This window comes from Plectropomus leopardus, chromosome 4, assembly GCF_008729295.1.
Source record: "Plectropomus leopardus isolate mb chromosome 4, YSFRI_Pleo_2.0, whole genome shotgun sequence".
NCBI lineage: Eukaryota > Metazoa > Chordata > Actinopteri > Perciformes > Serranidae > Plectropomus > Plectropomus leopardus.
The window spans coordinates 28186835-28198493 of record NC_056466.1 but is presented as its reverse complement, the minus strand read 5'-3'; the positions used below and the strand labels follow the sequence as shown (position 1 = coordinate 28198493).

General features: G+C 38.3%; 1 protein-coding gene across 2 annotated transcripts in view; it reads right to left on the bottom strand.

The window, feature by feature from the left end:
• LOC121942232 (growth factor receptor-bound protein 2-like) overlaps positions 1-11233 on the bottom strand; it is a 27265-nt gene extending 16032 nt beyond the window's left edge. For both annotated transcript variants that reach the window (XM_042485376.1, XM_042485375.1), the window contains exon 1: positions 11018-11233. In XM_042485376.1, the coding sequence (XP_042341310.1) occupies positions 11018-11095 (78 nt within the window). In that variant the 5' untranslated portion in view covers positions 11096-11233. The remainder of the gene's footprint in view (positions 1-11017) is intronic.
• Positions 11234-11659: the final 426 nt, after the last annotated feature.

Here is an 11659-nt window from a genome sequence, read left to right as displayed (position 1 = left end):
CATCTTTTGTTAAAGAATCAATTTTAGTTCAGCTTACACAACTACATACCTGGCCATCATAATGGATGTGAAAAGCTAGCTTTAATGGTGTCATCATTGCCTCTGTATTGAAACCTTAATAGTATAAAAAGCATAGTAGTAGCATAAATGGATTCCCTATTGTGAGAAAGAATGGGGGTGACATTGTTAATCAAGGACAGATGTGTGTGGTAAAGGTGCCTGCAGATAATGAAAGTTTTATATTGGGAGAGAATAAGCTGAGAGGCTGGAAGCAGATAAAAATGAAGAGGCTTGAAACATGTAGATAATGTTCGGAGAGAAAAGAAGGCCGTCACCTGGTTTGACATGAACTGATGTGCATTTTGTTCAACTGATCTTTATCCCCCATTGACTATTTCTGTCCATCTGTGTATTCCTCTGCTGTTTCACCAGCAAAAAAGTGGAAAACTCTGCAGACATAAGAGCTTTATATTCCCTGCTTCTCTTCCCCAGTAAAAAGAAATGCATGCTAGAAAACTGGTAGTCGAATGCAGTTGCTTCCTTCACCTTTTCTTGCCCTCGCCTGAGGGACAGAGTGAACAGTGTGGCTGTCAGAGATGAGGATTAAATCAATTGACATGTCTGTGACCTACTTGATACACACTTGAAAGGAGCCAACTTTCTCTCAGAGCACTGAAAATCCACTGCAGGTGTTATAGGTTTGATTGAGTGCTGCAGCAGACAGACTAACCATCATTCTAATAACAGTGGTGAATAACATACAGGAACAACTCTATATCTATGTGGTCAAAGGTATTAACAGTCTTTTTTTGTGCACTGTCTCTGAAATTTGGATAGAAACAAATGAGTTGTTATCTTTTCCAGTGCCAAAAGGACACTTAAAATCTTACAGGTGCCTAAAAGCACAAAAAGACGGTCAAAAAAATTAAAGAACTGTTTTTTTATACTTAAATATATATGAATAGAATGCATAACACTTAACAAGTTCAGACACAAGTTCATATAATAAGTAAAATCTAACCCAACTACAATAATCAAACACTAAATAACAGTTACAGTACTAATAACAAGAAAATGAATTCTGGGTTTGGATCAACAATTGTCTCCCTGTCTCTGGAGAGCCTCAGCAGCAGGCTAGGCCAGTATCAAGATATTACAGTACACAGGGGTATTTCGAAATCCCGAATGTATGTTTTTCATACTGTCATATATACAGGCACTCCTCTTTCTATTAAACTCGTTGAATGTTGTGCACAGCATGCACCACCAGAGTTCAGGCTCCAGTCTCTACTGGTGGAACAGGCAGCTGAACTGAAAGACACTGCAACCCCTAGTGATGGTGGCATCAGTTACAGGACTGTAAACAGAAAAACTGTGAGGAATAGCGGCATGCTTACATCTCACTTGGTGAATTAAGGATTTATTTTGATCAAACCAGAGCTGGTGATCGTTGGAACAGTGGACTGAGAGTGGCTGTTAGCGCTGCAAACTCACTCCATCATACTGTATACCCCGCTGAAATTTCAGGAAGGTATGAAATATTTCATATGCCCAAGCCTACTCAGCAGCTAAGCATTTCTCCAGCACCAGTTAAGGAGTGGCTGAGATTTTCATTGCAATGTGAATACGTCACCCCCTCAGGTGCCAAAGGGGCTTACCAGTTTCAGTTTAATAAACAGGTAGCAAGACAGGCATGAGAATAAGGCTTATGTCTTGAGGAGTTGTTGCACTGCTCTGTTTAACCTCAAACTCTCTGCTCTGGGTCTCTCTTTCTCTCTCTCATCATTTCATTGTTGAAATATTCAAAATTTGATGTAATACAGCATTGCGCTATTTTTTTAATCAAAGAAAATGCATCAATACAGTTGTGAAACATCCCATCTTTTGTAAAATAAAGTACTTTACACTCTCATATGAGCTTCACATTATACATTTTATAAAAATGTATATTTGTCTGTGAATCTGCAGGCAAAACTTAAGAGCTTATGAGCAAGGTCCACGTCTTTGTCCATTCTAAGTCTTCAACCCTTACAGACATCTCCTTTGAAGTACATGACATCAGCCTCTTTGTGTTCAGCTCCGTGAGTGGCTCCCACTCATCTGTGAATAAAGAATCCTGCATTTTCTGAAAGTCCTCTCACAGTCGACTGAGCTGACTGGGAAGTAGACGCAAGGCACCCCTGCTACCCTTGCAAATCTCACACGAAGGCCCCTTCTGCATTCAGTAAGATCTGAACCAGGTGTGAAGGGCTCTCTGGACATGGCATACTGATCGGCATCTGTTCTTCACTGAGCTATGTGTTTGCCAGGGGGTTCAGTTGTGTGTAAGGCCTCAATCTGCTTTTCCATGGCTGGAGCCTGCATTGGATTTGCAACCCAACCAACCCGTAGATGTTTTTGTTTGGGTCTTTGTCCCAGTAAACAGGGACTATCCAACGGGCCAACTGGGCTGGTGCCAGGGGTCCTCTGACCTATAAGGGCCTCCAAAACTTCACCAACTCTGGCCTGATCCCATCCTTTTTTTAAAAAAACTGTTTGTTTTAATCAAATCAAATCTATCATGTGTGTTTGATTGTGTTTAAATATATACCAACAAGAGTAAGTTTATTTACATACAGGAAAAAAATAATTAATAGGTTTGCTGGCTTTGTTGGTGTGATCATGATAAAGATCAGAGCCAGGTGGCCCTATAAGCTCACAACGCAAATTACACAAGGGCCTTGCTTACCCCTCATGTCAAAGCAGGTGTCAATGCTGACAACTGCAATGATAGGACAAACTGTCCTTCTCGTCAGGATAAGGGGAAATAAAAAACATCATGAGAGTGAGTAACAGCAACAGTGATCAGGTAAACTATGACAAATGATAGTAACATTAAGTTGATGTGTTAGCGATGCAATGCATCTCACAGTCGGTCTACACTGCAGATAAGAAGATAACCACATCAAGCATGAACAGGCTTTAATGTGCCGTGCACATATTGATACTAAAGCTTTGAGAAGTAGTTAACATTGGTTGTTTTTGGGAAACACTAGGCAACTGTCATTGTGTCTCCATGCCAGGATGAGTACTGTGGTGGAAATTCTGCATGAGAAATAATACAGGACACACATATTATTATTTACCATTTCTCTACCAACTCACAGCAGAATGACCAACACTGGCAACAAGAACTCAACAGGGATAATATATCACCCTGTGCTGCGCTGATTTGAGGTGCCTAAAGCATCAGTTTTGGGGGTGCCCAGGAGATGAGTAGAACAGGCACCCCATGTTCAGAGGCTATGTTCTCGCCACAGTGGCCACGGGTTCGATTCTAGCCTCAGTCCTTTGCTGCATGTCATCCCCCTCTGGGTAAAGTAATAATTACAATGAGTCCCGAGTTTGTCACATCACAGAAAGATGTGTTATTAAACACCTGACCAAATTTGGATGACCAAAAAGAAATCGCTACGTGTGTAAAAGAAGGTCTCAAAATCATGAACAAATGCACAGTATTCTCTGATCTGAAATGCTGGGGGCGTGTCTGCTGGAGGAGCGGAGGCGGCGCTCAGTCGCGGGACTATGCTGATGATGCTTCTGGTTTTTATACTGCTACATTGTCAGGGGTGGGGTTATGCTGGGTATAGCTCAATTGCATCATTGAGCTATGGTTTTTGGCCCGCCCAAAAAATCTTAAAACAGGAAAATGGTGAAATAACAGTCAACTGTCTAATAATTCATTACTATATAGTAGAGGGTCTTTGTAACATGTTTTAAATAATCAGTTTCCAACAATTATAATGTGTTTTGAAACAAATCTCTGAATTGACTTTACCCGGACTTTAAGCTGTTCTGTCCGAATAAAGCTAAAAAACCCTAACATGAGCCTATAAAGCTAACATGACACTATAAATGAATTATACTACTGTTGCACAACTTCATCACTTCAACAAGGTTGCAGAGCTGTATCGGCGTGGCTTGATGTGTTTACATTTTGTAATCTCCTTTCGCCTCTTGTTAGAAACCACCTTTTTAAAGACACATAAAAGCTTCAAAGTTTGCTAGTGGGATATGTACTGAGGTATTTTATGTTGTTGAAAAAAATGTGAAAGTCTTTCAAGCTTGTATTAACCACAGACCTGTCAGTCATTTACCAAAAAAACACTCAAAAATAACATTTTGTTACTAGGCAACCTGAGGTGCTGAAATGCTGACTATTTTCTGGGTTTTGGGACTCATCACTGAAACACTCTATTCTGCTCCTCTGTTGTTTTCTTGTCACATGTAGAGCTTATCTTTATTACGGGCAACCTCGCTTTCTCTCTGCTTGTGTGTGTGTGTGTGTGTGTACGCTCATCTCTCTTTCCCTCCATTTAGACACAGCTGTCAAATATGTGGAATAAGAACATCATTTAAAAAACACTATCAAAGATTCAAGATGGAAATTTGCTCCCCATTTTTACTACCAGAAATGAGCTATTTACCTCAGCCACTCCGAATCTAAAGCTGATGAAGCCAGTAGTCTCACAATGAATGAAAATTTGGTCCCACATAATAAGAAACTGCCAGTTCGGAGCTGATAGACAATCATACATTCACTCCATCACTCGCTGACTCAACATTTCATCAATGGTTCCTCAAAGTGTAAAATCTTTACAAACCTTAGTTATTGACAAGATCTTTCCCACATTCCATCAACTACAAGAAAAATTCAATATTCCTAACACTGATTTTTCCAGATATGTGCAAGTTCAGAGGTTTTCCATAGTTTCCTAACAAGCCACCTGATTTCACAAAGAAAACATCATGTTGTCCAACATTTTGATGTAAGGAATTATAACCTTAAAATCATGACCAGCTGCTGCAAACACAACGTAAAGCAACATTGGGCTTTCTGAGTAAGAACTGGATGGGAGATCTGGGAGTGTAAATTAGGGAAGATCTGGAAATGAAAGGGAAAGATTGTTTTCCAATTAAGTCATGTGAGATATGCAAGTATTATTTGGGTTTTAACAGCATTCTTTGGACATACATGTATACAACAGATTAGGAATTTGTGTCTCGATTGGGGCCTCTTGCATGTTTACATTCAGCTCTGTGTGTCGTCACGGACCAGCTCGCAAACAGTTTGCAAGGCTGTGGCAGAGATGTATGCCCTAAAGAAAGGCCCACATTTCTGGATGGAAGGAGAAACACACCTACTTTTAAACATTATGAGAGACTTGGATATTGACAGGTTTTTGGATGAGCAAAAATATCACAATCCCACACTTTTGATGAAGGTGGTTGAAGGTATAAAGAAGGAGGCTGTGCACAAGCGGCTCCTACATTTCCACATTTTCACATGTTAAACAACATGTTAGGGCACATTAATTAGAGTATGCGCTGCTTTATGATAATGGTAATATTAGTCTGCTTCAACTACGTAGAGATATTTGAGGGAGTTTGTGACTGCACACACATGCACTGTGTGAATACTGATACAGATAAACACTTATAACTGTTACAGCAGCGCTGTTTTTCTCTCTTTCAAACCAGCACCTGCACATAAATAAAAATCTGCCTTCTGTATTCATTCGGTGTCCTGCTCAGAGGAACAGGAAACATACTGGCAGCATTTGTTAATATTATTTATTCATTATTTGCACCTATTTTGCTGAGAGCAAATTTATTATTTGATAACCATGAAAAAGATTATTGTGTCTTTTCAACACTGGGAATGATTTATTATTAGGCTTAATGTTTCAGCAAAAACAGAATTCACTCACGAATTATCGTGACTGTATACCCGACTGAATGGAAATGATGAATGACGTCTTGCTAACATACATACTTTGCTACTCCCTCTGAATTTAACTGCATTTTCTGCAACAAAAGTTAATGGAGGAAATCAGAAAAATTGCTTTGATAAATTAAGAAGGTTATTTGTGGTCATTTTGATATTTATACTTATGTATATATACTTACAATAAACAGTAGTTTTTTAACTACACAGTGAATCAGGAAACAAAAAAAAGTGAAACGTGGGGGTGATGCTCTTGAGTTCACTCCTTTATAAAACTCCAGTGATGTCTTGATGTATCATATTAGTCCGATCAGCAGTTAAGCACTAATGAGTAATGAACATAATGAGACACTGTAACTTTGACTGTGACAACTTTCAATATTTCATACATTTTTATCAAGAAATGGAAACATGCGTCCACACACAGCACAGAACTCAGAGAATTCAGTGCATAGTTGGGGCTTTTCTCTGGCTCTGTGACATTATGGATCACAATCAAAGGAGAAAAGAGAAAACGTGAGAATACCTCCTCTCTAACGCTACACGTGGAGCTCTGCCAGCTGTCACCTCATGGTGCAGGTGAGACTAAAAACTTTTTTAAATCAAAGAAACAGACCACCAAAGGAGCGACCGAACCAGAGGTAAGAAAAACATTTTTTTATCAGAAATTTTCAGAACCCTGTCATGGACTAAATGACTTCCAGAACTCTTTCTTTTTCCGAGCAAATTGCACCTGCACAGGATCAGAGTCCGCTGTGAAGGTTTTTCCAACTGTCTTTCACGATAACTGTTTTATCCCAGATTCTACTGAAGCTGTTTAAACTTGAGGAATGTACCTTGCAACAAGAACAAGTTTGTTCTTTCTCTATATATCTTAATTCTCCATCCCACTCTTTAATTTAATTAATTTTATGTCAATCACAAGACACTGCTTTTTCTTGCAAGCAAAAAGGCTTAAGGAAGTCTCATGTTACTCACATTGGTTTCAGATTAGGACACATACATAAATAGTATACTATGTAACAATTTAAACTAAGGTAACAAAACTGCACTGTCACTGAAATATGTCAATATTTACCCCTTTTTTGTGTGTAATTATGGATAAACAATCTTTAATCTCTCAAGGCTTTCCAAGTGGTATTATTGTTGCTGCCACTATTCAAAGACAATAAGTTTAGAAGTCTTCCTAGCAACTACCAACAATACACGACACACTGCATTTAGTTTTCCACCATCTGTTATGTCATCAAAATTAGTGCATGTATGAGGACCTGTTAAAAATAGCCCTAAGACTGTTTTCCCATTGCCAGTAGACCAGCAGTGTACATGGCTCTACAGCAGACAAATAGTTTTTTTTCTCTTTTGTGTCATGTTTGATGACACTCTTTGGTAACTAAACAAAAGCGCTATGCACTTCCTTTCATGGTTGCACAATGGCTGGCGCACTTTCTTTGTTCAGGTTTTACATCGAGCCTTCATTTATCCAGGAGATCAAAAGTGAAAGTGAGCTACATTTTGCAATCAACATTTACTTCATGATAAGTTAAAGCAAAAAATGTGTCAATTTCCACTTTTAGTTTAATGTTCATCTAATTCCACATTATAAAATTTGTATTAAAGGAAAAGAATCTCCAGAAATCATGTCACACAGTGAGTCTTCCAGTGTTTGGTGGGAACTTCAAAACGTTTCACCACACGGGCTACCAGTTGTAGTTAAAATTACTTTGGCTGCATATAACAGATTAAGCAGCAAAGCTCTAAGGACAAACAAAGTAATTACCGAATCTCAATTTAAATTCAAAGAGCACTGAGAATTTACCTTAGGCGGACAGCTTGTCCAAAAGCATTAGATGGATTTTGATTTACTTTGAACAGCTTTATGTTATCTGTGCTTCAGATGGTCCTGTCAGTGTTATCAGTTCGTCAGCCTCGCCAATATTTCATTAATTCTAACAGTCCTTTCATTCCTTCTATCAGTGCTTATGTTTTTCCTTTTATTGTGAAGCACAGAGTATCCTTGGGTTCAAGAAGTTCACTGAATTCAATACTGAAAGCTCAAAGTAGTCTGGACTGGCCTGAGTGCACTGCTGTGTGAATACATTTCTTACCTGGATTGGGAACTTTTGGTATCTGCTAATGGGGAAGGTTCTCTGAAAAAGCAAATGCTTCAAAGCACAGTGGATTGAAAATAAGATCCAATTTCAGAGCGCACTTTTGCCTTTTGTGTGGAAAAAATGTTGCCAAGGCAATGTTAAGAGGCTAGAATGTTATCAGACTGCTTAAATGATAAATATCATGGACTTTTTAAAAATTAAGAAAAATGGTTTTTTTTCCTAAATCTTTGTAGCAACATTTTTTTTTGCTTCAAATTCTCAAAGGAACATCTGTTATTTTCATTTGATTAACTGGTTGGTAAAAGAACTTCTTTCAAATACCCTCTCAGGGTTAGTTAAAACTAAATATGTATAAGACATTATGTCACCACATTTGCATGTCAGTGCAGGTACTCTGATTAAAAAGCTGTTAAAACTGCTGCGTGACTGTGTGTATTTTGTCAGTTCATCAACTCTGTAAAAAGGTAGGTGACAGCGATCCCACAGTAATAAGCTCTGAATCATTGCAACACAAGACAACACCTTTTTGTTCCGTCTCTCCCCTTTAGTCATTATTCATAACCTGTGGTCGATTTGCAGACTAATTATACTAGTAATTACCTATCATCATTCATTTCATCATTCATCACTCATTTCTCTGTGAGCTCTTTGTGCCACCAAAGAATAAAAACACACACATCAGAAGCATTAAATTGCTGCATGAACTTCTGTCAGTCACCAGAATTTGATTTCCCCACGTTGGTCCTGACGATGCAGGATGACAATCACCAACAACAGAACGAAATTAAACAATGTAACATATTTCCCCTTGGTTCAGACATTATGAACCGTGTGAAAGAACCCTTAATGTTTCTTTATTTGTAGGACAACTCTAACAGAGTCACCAGTGAAGGATTTCTAAAAAACAAAAACCAAACAAAAAAAAACAAAAACAAAGATGAGACAAAAAATGTATGTGTTCTGACCAGGAGCAGGGATAAATTAAAAAATTTAAAAAAGAAGAAAAAAAAGGAATGACCACAGGAGGAGAAATCAAAATATCCAATCTTCTTTTTCCTTCCGTCCCAAAAATCTTGCCCACATAATGGCTTACAACTGAGCTGTCCCAAGAAGCTGACAGATACGACTCTAAATGAGACCTCCAAGGTCAACGCCACAGTGGGAAATGCTATCAAAAGCTAACTGCTGCTGCACAAAAACACATTTCACACTCCATAATGAGGATTATTCTAACGATCTGGAAATGCAGATCTTTCAAATATATTCAAAAACAGACCCTGGAGACACTCATGTGGCCTGATACTATTCAAATGAAGTAGGCTTGAATATCTTTTAATAAATCATTTTTCCCAATGAAATCATTTCAGTAGTCATAATATACCAACTCACATGCAGAGATGTTTTGTTTTAACTGCTGTGGGTCTCAGAAGGAGCCAATATACTCAGCTGTGTTTGTGCATATATATCTGTGCGCATTTCCTTGTTAGGTATTACAGCAATCATTCTACAGGCAACTTAATTGTGAGAAAAGTAAAAAAAAAAAAGATAGAGGCACTATTTTGACAAAGAGCATCAGGTAAAATGTTACCCTTAAACTTTAACAGCACAAAGCTGCTTGATCTATGAACCAAAGATTCAGCAGGAGAGTAAAATATGTTGTGTCAAATACAAGCTTCTTGCAATTTAAACAGCAGAAGCCATTACTGCCATTCCATTTATCTAAATGATATACATCTGGTGGGGTCGATAAGTAATACGACTACAGGATTCCTTTTCAGGTACTGAGATTTCTGTCATTCATTCTCCTTCTGTGCGCATTTTCTGTCATTGCTAAATGTTTCTATTGAATCTCCCCTCCAGCTATATTTCTCAAATTCTAACAGCTCCTTTCACAATCAGCGAAAAGCAGCAGACTGGAAAACGCTTGTTGATTTTAAATTATAGCTAAATGTTTTTGAGTGCCTTTCACTTCAAAAGCTTTAATGATAGCAAAGCAGGCCACATCCACATCAGCCTGAGGAGGTTTAACGGACAGATAGATCGCCCTTAGAACCAGACTCTTTTTGTCATAACTCCAGTTTCCAGTTCCTGGAAAGTGCAAATGTGAATAGGAGTGGAGACTTGCAGATTTAAAGGAACAGTATCTAAGATTTATGGGGATTTAGTGGCATCTAGCTGTGATGATTACAGATTGCAACTAGCTGAAACTTTAGGTTAGAATTCCTTCAGTGTTCACTGTAGAGTTTTTTTATGCAAGCTGAATTATCCACAGAGGTCTCTTTCACTCCAAAACCTACAGATCCAGTGATTAAAACTGACAAAAACTAGGGGTGGGAACCACCAGGGGCCGACAATACAGTTATCACCATACAATGTTATTGCTTTAATGTCCCTAAAGGAAAACTTGTCAACATCTATACTATCTAATAAAATAATGTTTTCAGTCTGTTCATAGCACTTCAGTCATTTTTATTGCAGCAAAATGTACTGAGTGGACTGAAAAAGCAATTGATGTTTTTCCTCTTGTAGGCTGTTAACGTTAAATTTGTATTTGCAATATCAATTATATGATAAAAACAGAGATACCTGGTGTTCATGTAACGATGCATTAAACAAAAATGTTCATGATGCCATGCTGTATCATTTTTTTTACACACACAGCAAATACACTGAACAGAGCAGTTTCACCTTACAAATAATCAGTGTTTCTCCAGCAATGTTTGGCATGTCTGTGACAGGCTACTGTAGAAACAGGGCGCCGGGCTCCCTATGTAAATATACACCGCTTATTCTGCTGTAACGAAAACGCAGTGATGTTTATTTTCTGGTGATTATACACTTAAAAAAAACAACAAAAAAAAATACTTATTTGGCCTATATTATATTCTGTTTCTCCCAATATATGCCCCTAAATCCTAAAAACTGGTGCATTTAAATCCAAACACCCAGTGCTCGGTGTTTTTACTCACTTATAAAAAAATCAGATAAAACCTGGGGGACAACTTATTATGCACAATATATCAAACTGGGAAGGGGCGAAAATCTCAGTGAAAGCAGGTCTGAGTAACGGTCCAAAATGTAGCGCTCGTTGAAACCTTTTCTTCAGTGACTTGGACAATAAATAAATGTGTCTCACCTTCAGTACTTGTCCACGCTTGAAACTCAGTTCATCGTCTGCTGTTGCGTTAAAGTCCGCTAAGGCTATGGCCTCCATGGAGTAAACGTGCTGACACTTTGCAGAGATAAGCAAACACAGGACGGGAGAGGACAAACAGAGGACAGGTAATGTCCCACACAGAGCGCGTGCAAACGAAAACTGAATTGACTTTTTCCTGAGGAAAAAAAACCCCAGAAAATTATATATATATTGGCTTAAATTGTGTATCAACGCGCCGTATTAAAGTAGTCAAACGAGGCAACCACTCCCAAACGTGGTAACGGACAATTAAAAATGTAGTGATGAAGTAATAAGTCCTAAAACGCGGAAGTCTTTTGGTTGGTGCTCGCGGAGTCAACCAATCACAGCAGCGTGTAGTTTCTGTCAGATTTTCTTTCTTTTTTTTTTTTTTTAACATGGGGGACTTCAAGCTTTCTTTAACTGCGAGATTCATATATCAACTACATAGACTGCACTCGTGCCAATCAAATGTTTAAAGCTTCAGCCTGAATGTCCAGACCTTTTTTGAAATCAGCCCACATCAATATCAGCGTGTCACAAAACATACATTTGTTTAATTTGTCCAGTTAAAGCTGGAAGAGAAATGCTATTAAGAGCTGA